General features: G+C 39.1%; 1 protein-coding gene across 2 annotated transcripts; it reads left to right on the plus strand.

The window, feature by feature from the left end:
• HPGDS (hematopoietic prostaglandin D synthase) lies at positions 1-27,831 on the plus strand. 2 transcript variants are annotated; one of them, XM_025290404.3, is made up of 6 exons: positions 8-162; positions 9,622-9,763; positions 14,789-14,881; positions 17,177-17,286; positions 22,363-22,461; positions 27,469-27,831. In XM_025290404.3, exons 2-6 carry the CDS (start codon positions 9,631-9,633, stop codon positions 27,631-27,633), a joined length of 600 nt encoding a protein of 199 aa, XP_025146189.1. In that variant the 5' UTR covers positions 8-162; positions 9,622-9,630; the 3' UTR covers positions 27,634-27,831. The 2 variants fall into 2 exon arrangements, with proteins under 2 accessions (XP_025146190.1, XP_025146189.1); XM_025290405.3 differs by lacking the exon at positions 14,789-14,881 and having other exon boundaries at positions 1-162.
• Positions 27,832-27,887: the final 56 nt, after the last annotated feature.

Genomic DNA, 27,887 nt, shown 5'->3' on the forward strand with positions numbered 1-27,887 from the left:
AGAAATGAAGGAAGAGACTTAGATGGAAGTAAGTCACTTCTCTCATTGGCTTGTGACCAATGATCTTGATCACTGTGGCTTGATCTTACTCATCATATAAACCCAAATGCAGTCATACATAAGAGCATAGAAGATACTAGAAACTCCAGAGACACAGCCCAAGTAAGTGATATGACTGAACTGTACAGAGATTAGAAATGATATAATCTTCTCTCTTCATTTTAGGTTTATTTTTATTACTGTCTTATTCTGTATGTGTCTGTCTTATGCCCTGTTTTTAGATTGAACTGTAAAATTGTTAATTCTTTATTTGTAAGCATCTATCCATCAAAATTACTCTCCAAATTCTATCCCATTTTCAAATAATCTGTTTAAATCTTTAAAGTGCTTAACAAAGTATTTGAATCTTAGCCTCCTTTTCCAGAGAGTTGAATTTAGATGCTGTCATTTTTCTAGCAGAGACATTAGAATTTTTGAGACTCTGTTTTACTGTACTCTTACAGCAATATACAGATTAGAATAAAGACTTAGTTAAAATTAAATGGATTTATAAAGATAGTTTGTATTTTCAATGACTGCATGAAAATTGCTTCTGGGATTAAACATTTCTGTATTTTGTTGTTAATCGGCTGAAATATATAAGTATTACATAAAGTAAAAAAGAGCTACAAACCTAGGACAAAGAAAGGAAATACCCAGTGTAGAATTTTTCAAAAGCACTACTATTTTCTATGTATTTAATTTCTAAACAAGTTTAGCAAATATCAAAAGCTGTATTTTCTTTTGCACTTAATGGCTACATTCATATGAGTTTTTATGTGGGTAACTAATACCCATCCAGGGTATTAGTCGTCCACCCCTATGTTCTTTAAGAATCTTTATATCTTATTTTTTAAAAAGAAGCTGAAGTAAGCTTTTTGTTTATCTGCCGAATCAGGAACTTCTCATGACTTGGTGTGGAGTGGGAGAAAAGCAGCAGTTAGTTTCTAGGTGTACAGGAGAACCTTAAGGATGATCAAACGTTTTCCTTCTTGTTTCTAAATCATTTCAGGAAATAAATGCAGCTTCCCCTAACACAGAATGACTGTGACAGGGCTCAGAGATGAAGCTAACAGGAACTAAGTGACCAGCGTGACACTGGAATTTGCACAGGCCCATTAAATCATATTTAAGTCTATAATACACCTGGGTGTTATTTCCATGTATCATGTAAAGTCAGGGTTTGATTATGTGTATCTTTCCTCTTTTGTCTTCCAAACATTTTAGCCTACTCCTGTTATGAAGCCCACTGTAATATCTTGTCTCTCATATATCTGAGGTTCTGTCTCCAGACTCTGTGCATCTCCCTATATCTAGTCCTGAACAAACATCACATTACCGTAATTACATGGCTTTTTATATGTCTTGCTATCTGGTAGGTCTAGTTCTCGCCTCTATTCTCCTAAATTTTAGGGGACTATTTTAGTCCTTTGCATTTCCATTTGAAGTTTTGGATCAGGTTTACCTCTAGAGTCTCTTGGATTTTGAATATGGGCAATCATTTGATTGCAAAGAAGGACAATTTTGTCTCTTCCTTTCCACTCCTTACATATGTTTCAAGCAGGTTCCTCCAACCTCCCATCCTGTGTAGAGGATTTTATTCCCTTTTAATCTGAAAAATATCCTGGGGGCTTTCCCAGTGGCTCAAATGGTAAAGAATCTGCCTGCAATGCAGGAGACCTGGGTTCAATACCTTGTGGGGAAGATCCCCTGGAGGGCATGGCAACTCACTCCAGTATTCTTGCCTGGAGAATTCCATGGACAGAGGAGTCTGGCTGGCTACAGTCCATGGGGTCACAAAGAATCGGACACGACTGAGTGACCAATCATTCACTTTTTCTTTCTGAAAAAAGCTAAGGCCTAGGCTGCCGAATGCTGCTAGCAGAATTCCAGATCCTGCTCACTGCATTTCATTTCTGTTCATTTGGTCTAGGCAAAGTTTCTCTCACTCTTGATTCTAACTTTGTATCTTCTTTTTATATAACTTTCACTTTTTATGTCCCTGTAGCAGACTAGGTTTGACCAAAGAATACAATCTCGAGGATTTGAGTCCAATTGAATCACACAAAGCTGGACTCTTCCCCACTGCTAGGGGGAACCATCCCTCTCTCTCTTACCTCTTCTCACCCTCCTTCTTTTTCTTTGCTTTTTCAGTAAGTACTATGCACTGAGCACTGTATTGGTGGTACTTCTGTTGTTCGTTAACCAAGTTGTGTCCAACTCTTTAAACCTCATGTAGCACACCTGGCACACCTGGCTTCCCTGTCCCTCACCATCTCCCAGAGTTTGCCCAAGTTCTTGTCCATGGAATCAGTGATGCCATTCAACCATCTCATTCTCTGTCACCATCTTCTTCTCCTGCCCTCAATCTTTCCCAGCATCAGGATCTTTCCCAATAAGTCAGCTGTTCACATTAGGTAGCCAAAGTATTGGAGTTCAGCTTCAGCATCAGTAATTCCAATGAGTATTCAGGGGTGATTTAAGATTAACTGGTTTGATCTCCTTGGTACTTTACACACAGTATTTTCATTGCCATCTTACAGGTAAGGAAAGTAAAGCCAGGAACACTGACTTGCCCAAGGCCATTCAGATAGTAAGTGGTTGGCTCACTCCAGAAACACTCACATCCTTCCATCACCTTCTCTACCCTGAACTTGATCCTCACTGCATCCCTTGGTGGGGGTGGTGGGGATGTGTTTTAAGTTCATCTTTTACTTCATTATCCTTATGAAATAAAGGCTTTAGCAAAGTGAGATAATTGTTACAGTTCAGTTCAGTCACTCATTCGTGTCTGACTCTTTGTGACCCCATGAATCACAGCACGTCAGGCCTCCCTATCCATCACCATCTCCTGGAGTTCACTCATACTCACGTCCATGGAATCGGTGATGCCATCCAGCCATATCATCCTCTGTCGTCCACTTTTCTTCCTGCCCCCAATCCCTTCCAGCATTAGAGTCTTTTCCAATGAGTCAACTCCTCGCATGAGGTGGCCAAAGTACTGGAGTTTCTGCTTTAGCATTATTCCTTCCAAAGAACACCTAGGACTGATCTCCTTCAAAACGGACTGGTTGGATCTCCTTGAGGTCCAAGAGACTCTCAAGAGTCTTCTCCAACACCACAGTTCAAAAGCATCAATTCTTTGGCGCTCAGCTTTCTTCACAGTCCAACTCTCACATCCATACATGACCACCGGAAAAACCATAGCCTTGACTAGATGGACTTTTGTTGTCAAAGTAATGTCTCTGCTTTTCAATATGCTATCTAGGTTGGTCATAACTTTTCTTCCAAGGAGTAAGCATCTTTCAATTTCATGGCTGTAGTCACAATCTGCAGTGATTTAGGAGCCAAAAAATAAATAAATAAATAAATTCTGACACTGTTTCCAATGTTTCCCCATCTATTTGCCATGAAGTGATGGGACCAGATGCCATGATCTTCGTTTTCTGAATATTGAGCTTTAAGCCAACTTTTTCACTCTCCTCTTTCACTTTCATCAAGAGGCTTTTTAGTTCCTCTTCACTTTCTGCCATAAGGGTGGTGTCATCTGGATATCTGAAGTGATTGATATTTCTCCCAGCAATCTTGATTCCATCTTGTGCTTCTTCCAGCCCAGCGTTTCTCATTATGTACTCCGCATACAAGTTAAATAAGCAGGGTGACAATGTACAGCCTTGACGCACTCCTTTTCCTATATGGAACCAGTCTGTTGTTCCATGTCCAGTTCTAACTGTTGCTTCCTGACATGCATATAGTTTCTCAAGAGGCAGGTCAGGTGGTCTGGTATTCCCATCTCTTTCAGAATTTTCCAGTTTATTGTGATCCACACAGTCAAAGGCTTTGGCATAGTCAATAGCAGAAATAGATGTTTTTCTGGAACTCTCTTGCTTTTTCCATGATCCAGCGGATGTTGGCAATTTGATCTCTGGTTCCTCTGCCTTTTCTAAAACCAGCCTAAAACATCTGGAAGTTCACGGTTCACGTATTGCTGAAGCCTGGCTTGGAGAATTTTGAGCATTACTTTACTAGCGTGTGAGATGAGTGCAATTGTGTGGTAGTTTGAGCATTCTTTGGCATTGCCTTTCTTTGGGATTGGAATGAAAACTGACCTTTTCCATTCCTGTGGCCACTGCTGAGTTTTCCAAATTTGTTGGCATATTGAGTGCAGCACTTTCACAGCATCATCTTTCAGGATTTGGAATAGCTCAACTGGAATTCCATCACCTCCACGGGCTTTGTTCATAGTGATACTTTCTAAGGCCCACTTGACTTCACATTCCAGGATGTCTGGCTCTAGGTCAGTGATCACACCATCGTGATTATCTGGGTCATGAAGCTCTTTTTTGTACAGTTCTTCTGTGTATTCTTGCCACCTCTTCTTGATATCTTCTGTTTCTGTTAGATCCATACCATTTCTGTCCTTTATTGAGCCCATCTTTGCATGAAATGTTCCCTTGGTATCTCTGATTTTCTTGAAGAGATCTCTAGTCTTTCCCGTTCTGTTGTTTTCCTCTTTCTTTGCATTGATCGCTGAGGAAGGCTTTCTTATCTCTTCTTGCTGTTCTTTGGAACTCTGCATTCAGATGTTTATATCTTTCCTTTTCTCCTTTGCTTTTCGCTTCTCTTCTTTTCACAGCTATTGGTAAGGCCTCCCCAGACAGCCATTTTGCTTTTTTGCATTTCTTTTCCATGGGGATGGTCTTGATTCCTGTCTCCTGTACAATGTCACGAACCTCATTCCATAGTTCATCAGGCACTCTATCAGATCTAGGCCCTTAAATCTATTTCTCACTTCCACCATATAATCATAAGGGATTTGATTTACGTCATATCTGAATGATCTAGTGGTTTTCCCTACTTTCTTCAATTTCAGTCTGAATTTGGCAATAAGGAGTTCATGATCTGAGCCACAGTTGGCTCCTGGTCTTGTTTTTGCTGACTGTATAGAGCTTCTCCATCTTGGCTGCAAAGAATATAATCAATCTGATTTCGATGTTGACCATCTGGTGATGTCCATGTATAGAGTCTTCTCTTGTGTTGTTGGAAGAGGGTGTTTGTTATGACCAGTGCATTTTCTTGGCAAAACTCTATTAGTCTTTGCCCTGCTATATTCCGTATTCCAAGGCCAAATTTGCCTGTTACTCCAGGTGTTTCTTGACTTCTTACTTTTGCATTCCAGTTCTCTATAATGAAAAGGACATCTTTTTTGGTTAGTTCTAAAAGGTCTTGTAGGTCTTCATAGAACCGTTCAACTTCAGCTTCTTCAGCGTTACTGGTTGGGGCATAGACTTGGATCACTGTGATATTGAATGGTTTGCCTTGGAAACGAACAGAGATCATTCTGTCGTTTTTGAGATTGCATCCAAGTACTGCATTTCGGACTCTTTTGTTGACCATGATGGCTACTCCATTTCTTCTGAGGGAGTCTTGCCCACAGTAGTAAATATAATGGTCATCTGAGTTAAAGTCACCCATTCCAGTCCATTTTAGTTTGCTGATTCCTAGAATGTCGACATTCACTCTTGCCATCTCTTGTTTGACCACTTCCAATTTGCCTTGATTCATGGACCTGACATTCCAGGTTCCTATGCAATATTGCTCTTTACAGCATCGGACCTTGCTTCTATCACCAGTCACACCCACAGCTGGGTATTCTTTTTGCTTTAGCTCCATCCCTTCATTTTATTGGAGTTATTTCTTCACTGATCTCCAATAGCATATTGGGCACCTACTGACCTGGGGAGTTTCTCTTTCAGTATCCTATCATTTTGCCTTTTCATACTGTTCATGGGGTTCTCAAGGCAAGAATACTGAAGTGGCTTGCCATTCCCTTCTCCAGTGGACCACATTCTGTCAGATCTCTCCACCATGACCCGCCCATCTTGGGTTGCCCCAGGGGCATGGCTTAGTTTCATTGAGTTAGACAAGGCTGTGGTCCTAGTGTGATTAGATTGACTAGTTTTCTGTGAGTATGGTATCAGTGTGTTTGCCCTCTGATGCCCTCCTTCAACACCTACCGTCTTTCTTGGGTTTCTCTTACCTTGGGCGTGGGGTATCTCTTCATGGCTGATCCACCAAAGTGCAGCCATTGCTCCTTACCTTGGACGAGGGATATCTCCTCACCACCGCCCTTCCTGACCTTCAACGTGGGATAGCCCCTCTAGGCCCTCCTGTGCCTGTGCAGCCACGGCTCCTTGGACGTGGGGCTAATTTCCTACATTAGCCTTTCCATATGGTGATAGGGATTATCTATGACCCTCTTTTGATATGGATTGCCTTTTGGCCTTATGGCCTCTACTGCTCCTTGTTTCCTTGGTAACTTGTAAAACCTGGTCTTTTGATCTTTATCTGAAGAAGCTACCTTGTAATACAGTATATATCAGTTCAGTTCAGTTCAGTCGCTCAGTCGTGTCCGACTCCTTGCGACCCCATGAATCGCAGCACGCCAGGCCTCCCTGTCCGTCACCAACTCCCGGAGTTCACTCAAACTCACGTCCATCGAGTCAGTGATGCCATCCAGCCATCTCATCCTCTGTCATCCCCTTCTCCTCCTGCCCCCAAACCCTCCCAGCAATAGAATCTTTTCCAATGAGTCAACTCTTCACATGAGGTGGCCAAAGTACTGGAGTTTCAGCTTTAGCATCATTCCTTCCAAAGAAATCCCAAGGCTGATCTCCTTCAGAATGGACTGGTTGGATCTCCTTGCAGTTCAAGGCACTCTCAAGAGTCTTCTCCAACACCACAGTTCAAAAGCATCAATTCTTCGGCCCTCAGCCTTCTTCACAGTCCAACTCTCACATCCATACATGACCACAGGAAAAACCATAGCCTTGACTAGATGGACCTTTGTTGGCAAAGTAATGTCTCTGCTTTTGAATATGCTATCTAGGTTGGACATAACTTTCCTTCCAAGGAGTAAGCGTCTTTTAATTTCATGGCTGCAGCAATGAAATAGAGGAAAACAATAGAATGGGAAAGACTAGAGATCTCTTCAAGAAAATCAGAGATACCAAGGAACATTTCATGCAAACATGGGCTCGATAAAGGACAGAAATGGTATGGACCTAACAGAAGCAGAAGATATTAAGAAGAGGTGGCAAGAATACACAGAAGAACTGTACAAAAAAGAGCTTCACAACCCAGATAATCACTATGGTGTGATCACTGACCTAAAGCCAGACATCCTGGAATGTGAAGTCAAGTGGGCCTTAGGAAGCATCACTATGAACAAAGCCAGTGGAGGTGATGGAATTCCAGTTGAGCTATTTCAAATCCTGAAAGATGATGCTGTGAAAGTGCTGCACTCAATATGCCAGCAAATTTGGAAAACTCAGCAGTGGCCACAGGACTGGAAAAGGTCAGTTTTCATTCTGATCCCAAAGAAAGGCAATGCCAAAGAATGCTCAAACTACCACACAGTATATATACTCACACAGAATTCAATAAAGCACCCTTGTTCCACCAGAGACTTGGGTCCCTGTGTCCTTCTCTCTCTCTATTTCTGGCTGATGCCCTGAAGCGCAGAAGCTGGCTGCATAACCCAGGGAATATTAGCCTCTTTCCTTCTTTCACTTTCTTATCGTTGACTCTGGATCACCAGGTTCCAGTCCAATTAAAGGATCCCAACATGAAATGCTTTTCAAATAAAAACTCCAATTAAGAACAACACTTCCACTCTAAAAGCTATTTTTGTTCGTTTCAGATTTTAAACAAATAGACCAAGGAATCCTAACAATTACATTTTGTATCCTGCATAAATGTGGATCCTTTGATTATGTAAAATTTTTTTCAGAAAGATATATTACTTTACATTTTTATCCACTATTTTTTTTTGTTCTCATATATTTTCCACTATTTCTAAGCTCAATATTTCCAAGAAACTTGGAAAACAACCTCATTGTTCTGGTGGGCACTTCATTTAGTGCCCCAAATGTGGATTTCCTATATGCATATTTCATCCCAAAGGAATTTGGGGCTGGAAACCTTGGAATTTTCATTAGTTTAGTGAATTCTTTAGGGAACATTCCCTCACATACTGATGTGTGGTATGTGTCACATTTCACTTGGGTGGGGACTCGACTAGCTAACGGAAGTGGACAGGACACGGACTGTTAGGGTGACTCTGTCTCTTGCAAGGAGCGCCACTTCCACAGCATCTAGGTATGAAAAAACCTGGGCCTAGATAAATAGATTTGCTGGGAATTGCCATCACTGTTTCCTGGATCCGGAGGGGGTCTAGATAAACAATCAGACAGTTATACCCCATCAGCATCCCCACAGATAGACTGATTTGTGTTTTATCTTTTATATGAAGTGATTTCAGATGGAACTTTGCATTCCAAATTCAGCCAACTTTTTATCTAATATTCCATTCATATCTCTGAAAGACTTCCTTAGTAGAGAATAAACTATTTAAGCTCAGCACTTTAAATAAATAAATGCTATTTATTATTTCTATTTAATTAAAATTTTGTGTGTTGTAATCATGGTGTTTATTCTTGAGTAGAATGAATTCAAAGTTATTAACAGCTAAAAATTCAGTGTCTAGCTTTGTGCTAAAAGCTGTACATGTGTTACCTCGTTAAATCTCCAAATCTATATTAGTATCTCTATTTATAAAAAGTGGACTGTGAAATTTGGAGATACTACTATGTTGACTCACCCAAAGGCACACAGAAACTAAGTGGAAAAATGAAAATGTGTTTCAGTTGCCTAATCATTATAAGATTGCAATACATTCTGCTATTAGTGCTTATAATTACAAAATGTTTATAGACAATAGAAATGAAATTGTACAAATCACAAAAAAACTCACAAAATTATGACGACCTCCACCTAACCAATATAGCCTGTTTTAGCAAACTTCCTGAAATGTAAGAAATATTTGTGTCTTTCTTCTTAGCTCCTCTGCAGAGGGAATAAAGAAATATGCTCACCATCATCCCATTCCAACAGAGGTCCCAAATATGGGGTCTGTTTGTATGTGGAAGCAACACAATAGAACTCAGCAGCATGGATGCAGTAAGAGAAGAGAGCAGTATTTCCCCTATTCTTCCCTTCCTTCAGGAAAAAGCAACGGGGTGGGGGAAATCACCGCATGACAAATTGACATGCTGGTTTACATGCCTCGTGTGTGTACCCTGCCCTTGCAATCCTTACCCAGCTGTCCCCACAAACTCAGCTGTGTCACCAAAGCAAACAACAAAGCAGATGTCAAACACCATTCATTACAAGTGTCTAAAGGCAGAAGAAAAAAAAATCCTAAAATGCAAAGTTTTTGACTCCATTCTCCGAAGTTTGATGTATAGGTACTCTCTGATATCTTTTTATAAATAAAACCTGGATTTGGTTATTTCACTGAAATGTTCCAGCTAGTTCTTAAAGAGAGTTAGGATCTTATTTCTATCAAATCTTCCCCATATGTTATTAAGATAATGATTTATAATTCTGGTTTTGAAATATCCTCTAATGTCTCCGGTTATCTCAGACAATGTCATAAATTTTTCAAAAAGTCCTTCAAGAAAAACGTTGAAACATCTCTAGAGAGCTGTTAAAATAATTCCTCTATTTTACTCTTTCCAGAATCACACCATGCCAAACTACAAACTCATTTATTTTAACATGAGGGGGAGAGCAGAAATTATTCGTTATATATTTGCATATTTGGACATAAAATATGAAGACCACAGAATAGAACAAGCTGATTGGCCTGAAATCAAGTCAAGTAAGTAGCATAAACATTGTTGATGGAAATGTATGAAGAGGAAATGTTTCTAGAACCTTTTGTCTCTCCTCGGGGGGAAAGAAAATATAAAGGTTTTTAGATCTTATGTAGCTTTACATTTTAAACAGCAGTTCAGGCAAGTTAAATAAATGCTATGTGACCCAGAAAATTTCCTACTTGCGGTGAAAACACACACTTGACAGAGGGAGCAGATCAAAATAACTGAACATAAAGCTCCATCAGAAGAGCTGAAATGGAGGAGTATAGAAGTTAAACTTTTGACCACTGGAATTGACTGGGCTTGCTCAGCTATCAACAGCATTTGGACAATGGGTCAGATAAGCTGCTTTAACAGAAAACCAAATGGCTTAAATAACAAGGACATAAATTGTATCACATAACTGAAAATTCAGAAGGCCAGGTTTCCAAAGATGGCTTTATTCAGTTTTCCCCCTCACTGTGTTGGCTGAATCATGAAGCTGGTAGCAATATATTTGCTGAAATTCCAGCCTGGCTGTGTTGAGCAGCAATCTTGAGAGGTTATAGGAGAAAACTTAACACTGCTCCCTTAAGTGTTCCCAGAAGGAAGAAAAACTTTCCCAGGAGACCTCAGCAAACCTCTCATGTCTCACTGGCTCAGGCTGGTCCATGTGCCCATTTCTGAACCAATCACTGGCAAAGAGGGGTAGGAAGAACCTTAGAACTATTGAGTCCATCTCTGAAGTAGGGGATGGAAATTGTTTTCATCTCTGAAGATGTCAAGATAGTGTAGAAAGAAAACAACTTAAAAAAATATACCATCCTCAGAGAAAAGAGAAGATACTCTATACAACCTAAAAGGAATGTTCAGAGACAAAATTTTCTTCAGTTAATGTCTTATACAAACAGACAAATAAAATGATGAAAAATAAGTAAATCCTCCAGAAAACACAATAGGGAAAAAATGAAAAATAAGGGAAAAAAGTTAAGGACAATTGAGAATCAGTCAGTTTAAGAGGTGCAACATTTCCATGAAATTCTGAGAAGGGAGAACAGAAAGTAGAGGGGAGGAAAACTTTTAAAAGAAACTTCCTTATACAAAACTGAAATTATCTCCATATGGCTTTCACATATTGGTCTTGGAATTACCATTTAAATAAGGGAGAACAAATTTTTTTTTTCTCTCACATCCAATTATTTGAAGAAATTTAGAATCTTTAAAACATCATAGAGAGAAAGCCATTGCTGTGTAGTCAGTTCAATGAAAATGCTCTGAAGATAAAGACAGTCTTTGGCTGAATCCAGAACTGAGTCCCTAGGTAACTCATGCACGTGTATCTCTGTTTAGATATCAACTTTTGGAACTTCCTTGATTGTTTCTCTGATTATTGTGAAATTAAGTCCAACCTTCCCTGCCTTCTTTATTTAGACACTGATTCCTATAGACTGAGATATGCAATCACATGTAGGTTCAAGGGACAACTGTCTGCTCTTCCTGAAGAAGAGATTTATTTATTTGTTTCCCCTGCTTTGGGTTTCCTCACCACCCAAGTAGAACAGGCTCCTGCTAGACTCTGCTATTTTACGTGTGGCACCTATGGAGAAACACAATGTCCCAGGCATGAGAACAGCACACAGTAGACTGGGACGATCACTCCTGGCACAAGCTGGGACATTTTTCTAAGACATTTTACCAAGATCACAGTAGCTATTTTGGCAGCTATAGCACACTGAGGCTTTATGTTCAGCATCACTAAATCTCTTAAAGCTTTTTGACAGGTGTTCCTGTTAAGTTACAACTCCAACACCCTGAAATTATTTCTTTCTGGAACCAAATAAAGGACTTCGTATTTGTCTTCTTAAATTTCTTCTTGTTAGATGCAGCCCTGTATTCCAACTGTTGGCAATCATCCCAAGCTTGGCTCAAAGGCTTCCAGTAGCTGAATGCTTACCATCTCATAAGAAAACACATTCCACTGTTAGTAATTCCAACGGTAAAATAATTATTCTTGATCTTGAGTTAAAATCTGCCCTTTTAAATTTTCTTTTTGGAAAAAGAATTTTTTTTTGGTTCTGGTTCTGCATTTTAGAGATAGTTAGAATAAGTAAGATTTTTCTTTCCATTTGATAGTTGTGCCATATTGGAGATGGCTTTTATGTTCCATTTATTTTGTTCTGTCTCCTTCAGTGAATAGTGTAAAGTTCTTAAGCCAATCCTCATATAATGTGATTTTCAGACCCTTTCTAACTTGGATACTATCCTCTGGGGTTGCTCTGAGTTTTAAAACTGTCTCAAAACATGGCTCTTAGAACTAAAAACAACTGAGCAAGAGTTCCAACTGACCTTAGTTTGGATCTCACCTTTACCAGGTGTGTGACCTGGGCTTTTTGTATAACTTTTCCTCATTTATAAAACGAGATGGTAGTTAATACCTACTTCATAGGGCTGTTGTAAGTACCTGAAGACGTAATGGGCATGTTCAATATTTAGTACAATGACTAGCACAAGGGAAGCAACCCCCAAAATGCTAGGCATGTTACTCTTCATCACATAGTATGCTTCAAATAAGGCATCACAATTTGTGTCAGCTTTATTTGGGACTTTGTTTTGCTCACCGAGTCTCTTAAACACCTAGAACAGTAAGAGGCATGCAAGGTTTTTATTCTCGGTGTGAACTGTAGTTCATGCACTATTCAGTGCATATGAAAGACACTTGAAGGCTGATGCTAGCGGTTGAATTAGGGTCGTGGGATTATAAGTGGCACTTTATTCTTTTCCCTCATTCCAAAATAATTTTATGTCCAAACCTAAGGTGGCTCAGTGGTAAACAATCCAGCTGCAATACAGGAGATGATGGTTCAATCCCTGTGTCGAGAAGATTCCCTGCAGGAGGAAATGGCATCCCACTGCTAGTATTCTTGCCATGGACAGAGGAACCTGGCAGGCTACAGTCCTTAGGGTTGTAGAATCAGACATGACTGAAACAACTGAGACAGCAAGGCACAGGTAGGGAAAATCGTGATTAATTCATATGGCAAAGTGCATGTTATTCAAAAGATGGTGTTTTATTGATTTAGAAAGATTTAAAAAGGTATTATCAGGGACCTCCCTGGCAGTCCGGTGGTTAAGACTTGGCGCTTCCATGGCAGGGGATACAGGTTTGATCCCTGGTTGGTGAACTATGATTCGCCCAGGCTGCATGGTACAGACAAGCAGGGAAAAACAGAAGCAAAAAAAAAAAAAAAAAAAGAAAAGAAAAAGGAAAGGTATCATCAAATAAAAAAAAAGCGGTTTACACACATTATATACATTACAATTCTATATTTATATGTATGCATGTGTGCTTAGTTGCTCGGTCGTTTCCGACTCTGCTTCCCTGGTGGCTCAGAGGGCAAAGCATCTGCCTGCAATGCAGGAGACCTGGGTTCCATCCCTGGGTCGGGAAGACCCCTGGAGAAGGAAACGGCAATCCACTCCAGTACTCTTGCCTGGAGAATCCCATGGACGGAGGAACCTGGTAGGCTACAGTCCATGGGGTCGCAAAGAGTTGGACATGACTGAGCGGCTTCACTTTCTGACTCTGCAACCCCACTAACTGTAACCTGCCAGTATCCTCTGTCCATGGAATTTTCCAGGCAAGAATACTGGAGTGGGTTGCCATTTCCTATTCCAATTTACATGTATGTGGGAAAGCAATTAAAATATTAAAATGGTTATAATTATGTGGTAGAATTTGTATTTATCTTCAACTTAGAATGTTTCTATAATAAAGAATAAAAATTACTTCCTGACAAAAATATAATAGGTTTTGATAAGAAAACAAAGTAGGGTTTACAGAGAAATATAATACACCTTCTCTGAGTCTGTTGTATATTTGTACAAATATGCTTGTTGCCTTACTGTATACTTCAAAGCCCCTCATCAGAATCAGCGTTTGGCTAAATTCCTTACCGTAACTCAATTATAAAACACTCCATATTCCTCAGACTACGGTTTTAAAGAATAATTTATATAATCTCAGAAGACTAAAAAATTAATGAGACTTTAAAAGAGAAGTTTTTAAAAAAAGTTACACAGTAAGTATGTGAGATTATATATCTAAGCATTGATGTAAACCTGGATTTTAGACCCAGTTCTGTCACTAACTCTATAGCAGTTCTTCTAACAACTCATTTCCCCCCTCTTTTTAAAAAATTTGAAGTATAGTTGCCATACAATAAGTTGCAGATGTACAATATAGTGATTCACAACTTTTAAACGTTATAGTCCATTTATGCTTATTATAAAATATTGGCTATATTCCTCACATTGTACAATATATCCTTGAAGCTCATCTTATACATAATACTTTGTCCTTCTTACTTCTCCACCCCTATATTGCCTGTCCCCTCTTTCCTCTCTCCACCGGTAACCACTGTTTGTCCTCTGTATCTGTGAGCCAGCTTCTTTTTCTAACAAGTTTTTTTTTTTTTAACTTGTGAAATGTAAAGATTCCACTAGAGCAGTAACCCCCAACCAGGGACTAGATTTTGGCACCAGGGACTAGATTCGGGAAGACAATTTTTCTGTAGACCAGGGTGGGGGTGGTGATGGTTTTGGGGTGCTTCAAGTGCATTACATTTATTGTGCACTTTATTTCTATTATTATTACATCAACTCAGGTCACCAGGATTAGATCCCAGAGGTTGGGGACCCCTGCATAGATAGGCTCCCTGGTAGCTCAGAGGGTAAAGAATTTGCCTGCAATGTAGGAGACCTGGGTTTGATCCCTGGGTAGGGATGGTCCTGTGGAGAAGGAAATGCAACCTACTCTAGTATTCTTGCCTAGAGAATTCCATGGAAAGAGGAGCCTGGCACCAGGCTCAGTCCATGGGGTCACAAAGAGTAGGACATGACTGAGTAACTAACAATATCCCTTACAGAATAAATATTCAAGAATTCTGCAATGTTACTCTCATGCTTTGTTTCCACAATTATCAGTAAAACAAAAGTATTATGACTTGATTTTGTTCTGGAAGTTGATTATTTGCTTATTTTATTTTAAGCTCTTCCATTTGGCAAAATCCCCATTTTGGAAGTTGACGGACTTTACCTTCACCAGAGTCTAGCAATAGCAAGATACTTGACCAGAAACACAGGTAATATATTCTTTATGTTTAAGGTTCTTGATAACTGAAAAAATGCATGGCATATATTTACTATTCATTTAGCAGCTCTATTACTGAATGAGATTAAACTATACAGTGCAAGGGATAACGGGATTAAATGCCAAGTTAGTATAAATATACCAGCTCCATCAGTTTCATTTTCCCTGAGTTCCCTAGACTATTAATTTTATCTTATATTGCCCAGTCTCTCCTGCCCCACACCTCCTTGTTCTCAATCCCTTCTTGGAATATAGCTGAAAAATTAGACAGATGTATCTGAACCCAAACTTTTGCTAGAGTGCATATCTTAAGTTATCAGAAATTAACAGGAAATACATGAGGCATCAGTTCAGTCTTGTTCAGTCGTTCAGTTGTGTCTGACTCTTTGCAAGCCCATGGACTGTAGCATGCCAGACTTCCCTGTCCATCATTAACTTGGAGCTTACTCAAACTTACCCATCAAGTCAGTGATGCCATCCAACCATATCATCCCCTTATCCTCCCACCTTTAATCTTTCCCAGCATCAGGGTCTTTTCCAATGAGTCAGTTCTTCGCATCCGGTGGCCAAAGTATTGGAGTTTCAGCTTCAGCATCAGTCCTTCCAATGAATATTCAGGACTCATTTCCTTTAGGATTGACTGGTGTGATCTCCTTGTAGTCTAAGGGACTTTCAACAGTTTTCTCCAACATCACAGTTCAAAAGCATCAATTCTTCAGCACTCAGCTTTCTTTATGGTCCAACTCTCACATTCGTACATGACTACTGGAAAAACCACAGCTTTGAGTAGAGGGACCTTTTTGGCAAAGTAATGTCTCTGCTTTTGAATATGTTGTCTAGGTTGGTCATAGCTTTTCTTCCAAGTAGCAAGCGTCTTTTAATTTCATATAATATACCATGTCATTAATATACAAACACAGGTTGTTTCTCAAGGGCACGGTGTGTTAACAGACCCCTGAGCATGCACCACCTGGCCAGAGACATCCTGATTCTCAAAACCACCACACCTTCATTATCCATTTATCTCTTGATGGACTCTTAGGTTGCTTCCTTATCTTGGCAATTGTACATAACGCTGCTATAACACTGGGGTGCATGGATCTTTTCAAATTAGTTTTTATCTTTTCCAGATATACATCCAGGATTGGAACTGATGAATCATGTGGTAGTTCTTAGTTTTTTTGAGAAACCTCCCTGCTGCTCTCCACAGGGACCACATCTATTCTCACCAACAGTGTAGGAGGGTTCCTTTTCCTCCATATCCTTGCCAACATTTGTTATTTATGTTCTTTTTGATGACAGCCATCCTGACAGGAGTGACGTGATACCTCATCATGGTTTTGATTTGCATTTCCCTGATGCTTAGTGACGCTGAGCATCTTCTCATGTGCCTGTTGGTCATCTGCATTTCGTCTTTGGAAAAATGTCTATTCAGTTCTGCCCATTCTTTAATTGGATTCTTTTTGATGTTCAATTGTATGAACTGTTTATATATGTTGGGTATTAATCCCTTATAGATCATATCATTTGAAAATATTTTCTCCCATTCAGTGGGTTCTTTTCATTTTGCTGATGTTTCCTTTGCAGAAATGCAACCAATTCAGGATGCTTCTACACAGAAGCATTTTAAATTGACACCAATGAGAATATATTTAGGAAGACCAATGATTCCTTAGCAAAATGTTGATCAAATGGCAGGAAAAAAAAAAAAAAAAACCAAACTATCTCTATTAAACTTACAGTTTCTAGAAAGCAAACACATGCTCTTGACAAAAAATTATCTGTACAAGTAGGAGTAATTCTTTCTACAAGATAAGTGATAATATATGTATAGGTTGCTTATTGTAGTATTGCTTGTACTAGCAAAAGACTGGAAACAAACCTAATCAGTTGAGGCTAGTTAAGTAAATAGTGGCACTTCCACTTAAAGGAATCCTATGTGCCTGAAAAAAGGGCAAGGATGCCCTTAAAAAACTTGTAGGAAAAACTAGGATACATGGGGAGAGGTGCATGCTGAATGGGATATGAATTCTTATTTTCATTAAGAAACAATAGAATAATATAAGATAAATGAATGAAAATGGTTACCAATATGATAGGTAGGTAAGGAACAAAATGAAGTGAATGGGAGCAGAGGTGGAAGTTACTTTTCACTGGATAGTTTTACTGTATACTGTTCAGAATTTTTGAACCATATGAATATGCTGCCTTTTACAAAAAAGCTTTACAATGGGAAATTAAATTGAGTATATTCTTGGGCATAAAGTGTCCTCTCTCTATTCCGTAGATTTGGCTGGAAAAACAGAACTTGAACAATGTCAAGTGGATGCAATTGTGGACACACTGGATGATTTCATGTCTCGTTTTCCTTGGGCAGAGAAAAGACAAGATATAAAAGTAATGTGATCAGTTTGCTATTAATCATATCCGTTTGCCAGATGTTATGTTAGGTGCTTTTAAAAGTTCCTTTTTATCAAAGTAAAACATACCTCTAGTTTTAAAATATCAAGTTACAGTAAAAAGTTTAAAACAAAGTACTACAGTGGTTCCTGCCCTACCCCTTTGTCTTAACCCTTCCTCAGGTGCAGCCCTCGCTTTAACACTTTTAGCTGTTTCTTTAGGGTTTAGACATCTCCGTATAGGATATGTAAATATGGCTTTCTCTGATTCACAAATTTTAGTTTTGATAGACTTATGAGACTAATGAGAATCTATCTCCTACGCAGTCATTCTGATTCCCTTCTCCCAAACTCCTAATATTAAAATTTTGTGGTGAAATCGATAGTCATTACATTACAATGCCTATGAAAATAGTGTGCAGAACTGTGCCTATATTTCCTTTCTCCCTTTCCTCTAAGGAGTAATTGCCTTTTTTCATTTGCTTCTTTTTCACTTTTATTGGTGAACCTTCCCACACTACCCAATAGCCTGCCAATACTGTATTCCACAAAGTCAATGATATCAGATAATCTGTTGTTCCCATTATTTCCTTGGAGATGTCCAGCCAGAGACTGTCATTCTCCTTTGTAGAGCTGTCTAGGTTTTTGCACAGCTTTCACCATTGGACTTCCCTTCACTGCCATCCCAGGAATCTTTCTCTTGAGCTGGAGTCCTGTTTCCTGGATGCTTTCCTCTGTTTTTATTTACTCCTTTGTTTACTTGAGGCACATCCCCAGTATTCATATCTTTTATCATCAAGGCTCCGTCATTTTAAATATTGGAAACTGTTATCCTCATTTCCCAGATGAAGAAATGGAGATTCAAGTAGAAGTGTAAATAACTTGCCTAAGGTTATTTAGCTGGTAAGTGGTACATGTAGAATTCAAATCCCAGACACTGTGGCTCAGGCTCCACGTTCTTAACCACTGAGTGTAATGTCACAGGGCCAGCAGCCATTCAAAACAGCTGTACAGGAATATTTATTATGTACATGTTATAGCTTAAGTAAAGTGAAAGGGTTAGTCGCTCAGCTGTGACCGACTATTTGTGACCCAATGGACTGTAGCCCGCCAGTCTCCTTTGTCCATGGAATTCTCCAGGCAGGATACTGGAGTGGGTAGCCATTCCCTTCTCCAGGGGATCTTCCCCACCCAGGGATGAAACCCAAGTCTCCTGCATTGCACACAGATTCTTTACCATCTGAGCCACCAAAGAAAAGCTACAGCACAGAACAACAAATGGCAGTCTTATTAGTTTACTTAAGCATATTTACTTGGAGAAGGAAATGGCAACCCACTCCAGTATTTTTGCCTGCACAATCCCATGGACAGAGGAGCCTGGTGGGCTACAATCCATGGGGTCACAAGAGTTGACATGACTTGGCAACTAATCCACCACCACCACCACCACAATTTATTCTAAACACCGTTTGATTAGGACCCTCTGATTTAAACAGAGATATTTGGAACATAAAAGTATTCACATTTACTGGTTCCTTGATATAAATATAAGGTGTGTGGGGAGACACCCACACATGCATATATATACACACATACTTGACTAACCAGAGCAAAGTCTTAAATAAAGGCTCAGCTTTGATGATAGAAACACATTTGGGCTCTGGAGTCAGACTGCCAGGCTTGAACCCTGATTCTCTTTTTACCAGTTGTCACTTAACTCCCTATCAAATTTTCATATTCAATGTCTGTGAAGTAGGGATAGCATACAATCTACTTTGAAGTATTAGTCAGTCATGTCTGACTCTTTGCAACCCTGTGAACTGTAGCCTACCAGGCTTCTCCATCAATGGGATTCTCTAGGCAAGAATATTGGAGTGGGTTGCCATTTCCTTCTCCAGGGGATCTTTCAAACCCAGAGATTGAACCCGGGTCTCCCACATTGCAGGCAGACGCTTTACCCTCTGAGACAGCAGGGAAGCCCACTTGAAGTATGTTGGGAGGATTAAATAGTAGAATAAGTATCCATGGCTAGGTGGAAAATGTTTACTAAATGTTAGTTATTAATAGTAGTAGTATACACTTCAGTGCTCATCATTTTTCCTTTTATTTGTCAGACATGACATCTACATTTCACATATCCTTATAAATGCAGAAACAAGCAGATATATATAATCCACAATTTAGAAAAAAAAGTATCTAAAGGTTTTTGTCCCGTGTTGGCTTGCCTTTCTCTATTTCTCTACTTTGTACCTTTCTGTGATTGAGGCTCCATAACAGAAGCAATCTCCCAAAGGAAAATGTCTTTGAACATTTATGATGAGAGTAACTTTACCTTTGTGTTAGAATAACAATGCTTTTACATACTGCTGCTGCTGCTAAGTTGCTTCAGTCATGTCCGACTCTGTGCGACCCCATAGATGGCAGCCCATCAGGCTTCCCCGTCCCTGGGATCTTCCAGGCAAGAACACTGGAGTGGGTTGCCATTTCCTTCTCCAATGCATTAAAGTGAAAAGTGAAACAAAGTCGCTCAGTCGTGTCTGACTCTTAGTGACCCATGGACTGCAGCCCACCAGGCTCCTCTGTCCATGGGATTTTCCAGGCTACCACAAAACAAAATAAAACCCAACATTCACAGGACAGAATCCAAGTTTATGAATAAATCATACGAATGGACAATGTGTTGGAGAATTATTGCAAATAGCCAGACTATCGGATTATCTGATTAGTAAAGTAGGACCTGACCAGAATACAATGAAAAATAACAGTTCTTTTGTATCTTGTCACTTGGTCTCTGTAGTGGTTGTATTGCTGCCACCTTGTGTTCAGGTAAAACTTTCAGAAGCAGACTCCTGAAAACAGTCAAGATGAAAAACAGTCAAGATAGTCCTCTTATTATACGCTTAAAACAAAATCTATCAAATGTATTTAATTATAAATGTATCAGTGATAAAATTCCATTTCTAACTTAAAATTTAAGAAAATTAAACTTACATGCAAAGTTTGTCTCCGTGCATTGGTCGTATTGAAAATCCTTGAATCTATCACTAGAATTTCTGTGGTTATACAATGCATTTGTTTCAGTTTTCTCATCTGAAGAACAAGGCAGGGGTTTGTGGGTGGGGGATGAAGGGTAAGCAGGACTGAAGGAACATTAGTGGCCCATTTCCAATACTAAATGATTTTGGTAAGTGTGGATTTTAAAATGGTACTTTGGAGAAGTACAGAAACCTCCTTAAATCCTGTAAAGGTTGTTTGATAGAAAACTATAGCAATAACTCTTCAGTGTGCACAAATCTACTGCCTTATAACTTTGGAGAAGGAGGTAGGAAATTTCTGAGTCCATCAAGTATAAGAATGGCTATGGAGGGTTTATCAGAAAATATACTTTAAAAAGGATGTATAATAACATTTTTGGGCTTCTCTGGTGGCTCAGATGGTAAAGAAGCTGCCTGCAATGTGGGAGACCTGGGTTTGATCCCTGGGTGCCAAAGATCCCCTGAAGGAGGGCATGGCAACCCACTCCAGGTATTCTTGCCTGGAGGATCCCCGTGGACAGAGGTGCCTGGTGGGCTACAGTCCATGGGGTCACAAAGAGTTGGATACGAGTGCATGACTAAGCACAGCACACAAAAACATTTTATCTTCTTTAGGTTATTCTGGTGAATATTCTTTAAAATGACTCAAAACATAAATGGTTATGCTGTTTAGCAATCTGCATTTCATTAGACTGAGATGATTCTCACCACAGACAATAAGAGAACCTAGGCTAAAGGAGAAGTCAAGAGTGTAGAGGTAAGATTTTCATCTGGCACTGCATATGCAAAGCACTGGGGCCTCTTACACTGTGGAAATGCACAGCAGGAAAAGTAGCAGAATTAGCCAAGTGAGCACACAGGAGTTTTTGGAAAGCTGTGCAGCATCTACATCCTGTTCCACTGAACTCCCTCCTGTTTCCAGCTATTCCAAGACAGCCATGCTGGCTACTGCCTCCCCAACTGATGCTGAGCTACGCTAAGTTGTGGGAAATGTCACGTTTCTGGGCCCATTGCCTCTCAGCTCACAAATTTTGTGTAAGGGGCTAAAGGACTCCCATTATTTTTAGAACCATGAATATATTTACCATAGAGAGAGAACCATATATACAAAGGTGGTACAGAGCTGTGGAAAGCATATAAAATCAAAATAATGACAAGCTTCCCAACCTTCAGTTTGTGATATGTGACAAACATATGTACAGGTGTAATGAAGCTTTTATAAACTCTGCTCCTCAATATAAGGAATTATAATAATCTGTACTACCTAGCTAAGTCATAATAGTAACTCAGCTTATCGATGAAGGAGTTATCCACTATTTGACATTAATAAAGGCTCAATTTTATTATAGGTCAGTTATGAATATTGATGATACATGCATATTTTATAGTATTTTTGAGTTTAGTTTACATTTCATATCCACAATACAAACCAGCCCAGTTTTCATATATAAACAAATAAACAATTCTTACCAAGAAAGACACCATGAATAAATTATTTGTTCTTCACAGATTTAAGTAAAAACAAAGATAATTATTTAAGTGGGTATATTTGTTCATTTTTTCCCCAAGGATATTATTTGCTTTGTAATATCTTACATATTATATCAAAAGGGGACACCTCGATGATGGATTTTATAGATGATATTCAAGGCAGAGAATCTCACTCTAAGGTACAATGTTAAGTCAAAGAGAGGAAATTCATAAAGGCCCAAAAGCATAATACTTCTGTTAAGTGTAAGACTGCCAAACTGGAGGAATCTAGCCCAAGAAAATAAAGTTAATTTCTTTACCTTTAGTTACACTATTTAAAAGGAGTGAGCCCAAAAAGGTGGGGGGATTTTAGAAATGTAAAAACATAATGGAATAATTTTCACTAACAAAAATCAGGATTAAAAACTATGAAAAGATTTTACTGATGAATGATTTAGTCATGATAAATGAAAAAAACTGTAAGAACTGATGACAAAAATGTAATCTATTTCCTCTTCAACTCTTTTTCTTCCTATTATCCTTAGAGTGATCTTTCCTCTCTCCCCTAGAATCAGATATTTAAGGAGCTACTTACATGTGATGCACCTCCTCTTCTGCAAAATTTGGACACATACTTAGGGGAAAACGAGTGGCTTATTGGTGACTCTGTGAGTATGTTTTACATCTTAAAAAATGCATGCACATATATATGGATAAATCAAAAACTATAAAGATGTATTGAATAGGGAAGAAGTAGGTTAGAGAAGTAGGAAGTAGGTTAGAGGGACAAAAGCTAAACTTCTTTGAATAAACCTTTCTTGGTGATGTTAACTTTGGAAAAATGTACTAAAGTATATAACAATAAAAAAAACATTTTAAAAAGCTATCACTGACAAACTAGAGCTAAGTGAAACAAATGAACTTGTGTCAAATTGGTGAATAGGGTATGTGGAGAAATAGCTCTGTACTCTATCAGTAAAAAACTATTTTAAGAAACATCATCATTGGTAAAACAGAGTGATTTGACTATACACATCTTATTATGAATATTTTCTCAGGGCAAACAATATTAATCACACACCAGTTTCAGTTCACAATGTACTTTATTTTAGGGTAAAGAAAAAAGCATTGTGTGTCTTTTTCTTGAAAAAATGACCAACTTACTTGTCCTGGGCAACCCTAGGACCCAGATCCTTGTCTCCAAATTCTAAAAGTAACTAGTTTCTTGGAGAAACAGCTCATTCTCAGTTTGGGACAGGAAATGTAAAACATGAGCTGGGAATACTTTGTTATACCAGAACCAAATTAATTATTCAAAAAAAAAAAAACAACCCCAAAATTGGAGTTGTGTCAAAAGGACCTAAGAGTCAACTTGTAGACACTCTCACTGGCCAAAGATGAGCAAAACTGTCTAACACAAAACCTTTATAATAAGGTGCTGAATGTCTCATGTAAGTATTGAACACTGTAGTAAAACTGAAAAACAGAATAGTTGTATGGGTACAGAATGGTTGTTAAGTGTATCGGTTGTTTACCCTCCTGATCACATGGTTCACTGCCATGGCCCAGCATCACAGGAGAGTTCTACGCAGCATATCACTAGCCTGGGAAAAGATCAAAATTCAAAGTGTGGTTTCTAAAGAATATGTATCATTTTTGCACCATGGATCATAGAAAAAGCAAGAGAGTTCCAGAAAAACATCTATTTCTGCTTTATTGACTATGACAAAGCCTTTGACTGTGTGGATCACAATAAACTGTGGAAACTTCTGAAAGAGGTGGGAATACCAGACCACCTGACCTGACTCTTGAGAAATTTGTATGCAGGTCAGGAAGCAACAGTTACAACTGGACATCGAACAACAGACTGGTTCCAAATAGGAAAAGGAGTTCGTCAAGGCTGTATATTGTCACCCTGTTTATTTAACTTACATGCAGAGTACATCATGAGAAATGCTGGACTGGAAGAAACACAAGCTGGAATCAAGACTGCCGGGAGAAATATCAATAACCTCAGATATGCAGATGACACCACCCTTATGGCAGAAAGTGAAGAAGAACTAAAAAGCTTCTTGATGAAAGTGAAAGTGGAGAGTGAAAAAGTTGGCTTAAAGCTCAATATTCAGAAAATGAAGATCATGGCATCCGGTCCCACCACTTGATGGGAAATACATGGGGAAACAGTGTCAGACTTGATTTTTCTGGGCTCCAAAATCACTACAGATGGTGACTGCAGCCATGAAATTAAAAGACGCTTACTCCTTGGAAGGAAAGTTATGACCAACCTAGATAGCATATTCAAAAGCAGAGACATTACTTTGCCAACAAAGGTCCGTCTAGTCAAGGCTATGGTTTTTCCTGTGGTCATGTATGGATGTGAGAGTTGGACTGTGAAGAAGGCTGAGGACCGAAGAATTGATGCTTTTGAACTGTGGTGTTGCAGAAGACTCTTGAGAGTCCCTTGGACTGCAAGGAGATCCAAGCAGTCCATTCTGAAGGAGATCAGCCCTGGGATTTCTTTGGAAGGAATGATGCTAAAGCTGAAACTCCAGTACTCTGGCCACCTCATGTGAAGAGTTGACTCATTGGAAAAGACTCTGATGCTGGGAGGGATTGGGGGCAGGAGGAGAAGGGGACGACAGAAGATGAGATGGCTGGATGGCATCACTGACTCGATGGACGTGAGTCTCAGTGAACTCTGGGAGTTGGTGATGGACAGGGAGGCCTGGCGTGCTGCGATTCATGGGGTCGCAAAGAGTTGGACACGACTGAGCGACTGATCTGATCGTCAAAAAATTGTAAAGCTGAACCACTGTAAGCCAGAGACAGACTGTCTATATTTAGAAAACTGAAAAACAAAAAGTGTGTGTGTGTGTGTGTGGGGGGGGGGCGTTTAATAAAGCATTTATCTTGCCATTCTTATGCCAATTAAACCTCAAGATTAAAAAAAAAAAAGATGGGATGAAGTTTATCTTCATAAAAGTTTTTTAGTTAATAAGTAAGGAGAGATTAAAATAAACCATCGCTATCTTCCAACCCATGAAGAATCCATGGATCTAAGAACTGATTATCAACAATTGTTAATATCATAAAAGGGAGAGAACCAGATATTATGGGCCTGCTAATACAGGAGCACACCGTCACCTATGAAGTAGTCTTGCCAAGAAAAAGTTCAAATCTAAATCTGATTGAGAAGCTGTGTTAAGTTGGGGCACCTGCCTTCAATGAGACACCATTCTAGGAGAGAAGATACTGCTTTTGGCCACACTTTGGGACTTAACTCTAGTCACTATCTGCTGAGTCCTGAAGAGACAGAGAAGCAAACTTGCCATGTCTTTTGTTCCCTTCTCTGCCCTATTGATTGAACAATTTCTAATGACTTAAAATATTTTTTCTTCTGCTTTTTATTAAAATTTCTTCTTAATCTATCTCCTGTCCATCTCTCAGCACTTTCTCCCTTCCTCCAAATGTTCCAAACACTCTGGTGTTTTGCTTTTCCCTTAGATACAAGTCATACTCCTGCCTGAAAGCCTTTACACTCGCTCTTCCTTCTGCCTGTAACGTTTAATTCCCAAATCACTGCAAGTCTTGATCTTTTTATGATTCAAGCCTTAGCTTAAATGTCACCTCTTAAAGGACTTCTCTCTCTAACCACCTGAGAACCTCTCTCATCACTGTCTTCATCACCCTTATCACTTCACGTGGATTTTGGTTTTTGTTTCTTAATTGAAGTACAGTTGATATGCAACATTATATGTTACTGGTATACAACATAGTGATTCACAATTTAAAACTTACAGTCTATTTATAAATATTATATAATATTGGTTATATTCCCTGTGTTGTACAATATTTCTCTATAGCTTATTTTATACATAATGGTTTGTACATCTTAATGCCCTCTCCAACATGTAAGAGTAGGAGTAGGGAACACTTTCTACCAGTGTCCATGTGGTAGAAAGCTCACATATATGGCTGCTGCCAGTTTCTCTGTTCCTAGTATGAACATAGAGGACAAGCATGAGCCACAACTTCCCTCTTGCCTCTCTGGAAGACTTTTCAAGACCAGTAGATAAACCTGGCCTATCAAAGTGCTGATTTTGCCCTGGATCCTGGTGTGAGATCTTGTGTGCCCCCTTAAGATTAAAGTTTCTATTTCCCCCAGTTGTTTGAAAACTTCCAAAATCAAACCCTGCTGGTCTTCAAAGCCAAATACTCTGGGGTCTTGTCTTCCTGGTGCTGGACCCCTGGGCTAGGGGCCCTGACTTGGGGCTCAGAAGTCACTCCTGTGGGAGAACCTCTGCAGCATGTTTATTCTCTAATTTGTCAATTGTCTCCAGCAGGACAAGGGACTGGATTAATTAAATTATGAATCTGACCCTCCTACCTGTCTCACTGTAGTTCCTTCTTTATGTGTTTAGTTGTAGATCTTTCTGGTAGATTCTGGTCTTTTTCATCGATGGTTGTTCTGCAGACATTTGTGATTTTTGGTGCACTTGTAAGAAAAAGTGAGATCAGGGAGGCGAGCTTTCTACTCCACCATCTTGACCGATCCCCTGCACCACACTTTACATGTCTGATTGTCTTCCTGCTTCTAAAGTGAGAGCTTCACCAGAGAAGGGTCTTGCATCACATCTTGCTCTCTAGTCAATCCCAGCACTTAACCTGTACAGGGCACATAGTAGGCACTTCATAAATATTTGTTGACTGAACTCTGAATCCTCTAACCAATAAACTGTCCTATTAATGTTGACAGATGTTTAGTGAGCAAGTTCATAATACACTAGCAACCTGCATTGTTAAATCCCACACAAAAGCAAAACTAAGAACAGTCCATATTTAAACTTCGCTCTTTGACTGACATTTATATGGAGCCAAAGTAACATCATCCAAATTAGTTTCTAGTCATAAACGAACAAAACAAGTGTACAAATTAAAAACAAAAACAAACAAAAAAGGTATACAAGAGCAGGGCTAGGCTGTCATCATGCTACTGTACAGTGGCCAGTTACAGTAATGGTCAGACATATATTATGTCTTCTGATGTGATCCAATATAATGTTATATTAGCCGAAGTATTTAATTTAAAGCCATGTACTCTCTAAAGATAACTTGTACTCTATTCCTTTTTACTCTGCCATATAAAGGAACAAGGTAAACATGAAATAATTATAAAAATCCTGAAGGCAGGACATTGTGCAGAACTAGTGTAGAATCTTCAATAATTCAACAATATGGAATAAAAAAGGGGGGTACTGTTCTGAATTGAGAGTTAAAGGATATAACCAAGTGAAACGCATGGTCCCAGAATGGATACTGGTTTGTCCTATGAAAGATATTTGAGAAACAGATGGAAAAGCATTGATAGGGTATTAGATAACATAAAAATGTATTGCTACAGAAAGGTGGAGATTGAATCAAGTTACAAAAGAGTATGTACTGTAGTATCTCATTTTAGTAAAAATACACACACATGCATAGAAAAACCACTTTATACTAAACTGTTAATATGAGTAACCTCTGGGCTTGGGAGTATGGTGTTATCTATAGTTTTCTATCATATACACATTCTGCTTTTGTAATTAGACTATTCTGAATTAAAAAACAACTTTTTTTTTTACATTAAGAAATTAGGCCTTTTATATTCCAATGAAAATTTGTTTCCTTTAAACTAGGTAACTTGGGCAGACTTCTACTGGGAAATTTGCAGTACCACACTTTTGGTCTTTAAACCCGATTTGCTGGACATCCACCCCAGGCTGGTGACATTACGGAAGAAAGTTCAAAGCATTCCTGCCATCGCTGACTGGATACTGCGAAGGCCCCAGACCAAACTCTAGGTAATGCCGGCTGCCTCCAACCTTTATTCTTCTTCACAGCATCACTCTCATCAGATAAGAAGCTATATCAACATGCTGCATAATGTGCATACACCATCCCCTCAACTCCGTCAACACTTTCACTTCTGTCATATTCTGCTCATTAAAAGAAAAAAGAGGAGGAAAGGGGATTAATTAAAAAAAAAAAAAAAAAAAAAAGACTTTTGTTTCCAGTATCTTTTTTTCTCCAGAAGAGCTTCACATTATCTATAAGC

This window comes from Bubalus bubalis, chromosome 7 (genome assembly GCF_019923935.1).
Source record: "Bubalus bubalis isolate 160015118507 breed Murrah chromosome 7, NDDB_SH_1, whole genome shotgun sequence".
NCBI classification, from domain to species: domain Eukaryota; kingdom Metazoa; phylum Chordata; class Mammalia; order Artiodactyla; family Bovidae; genus Bubalus; species Bubalus bubalis.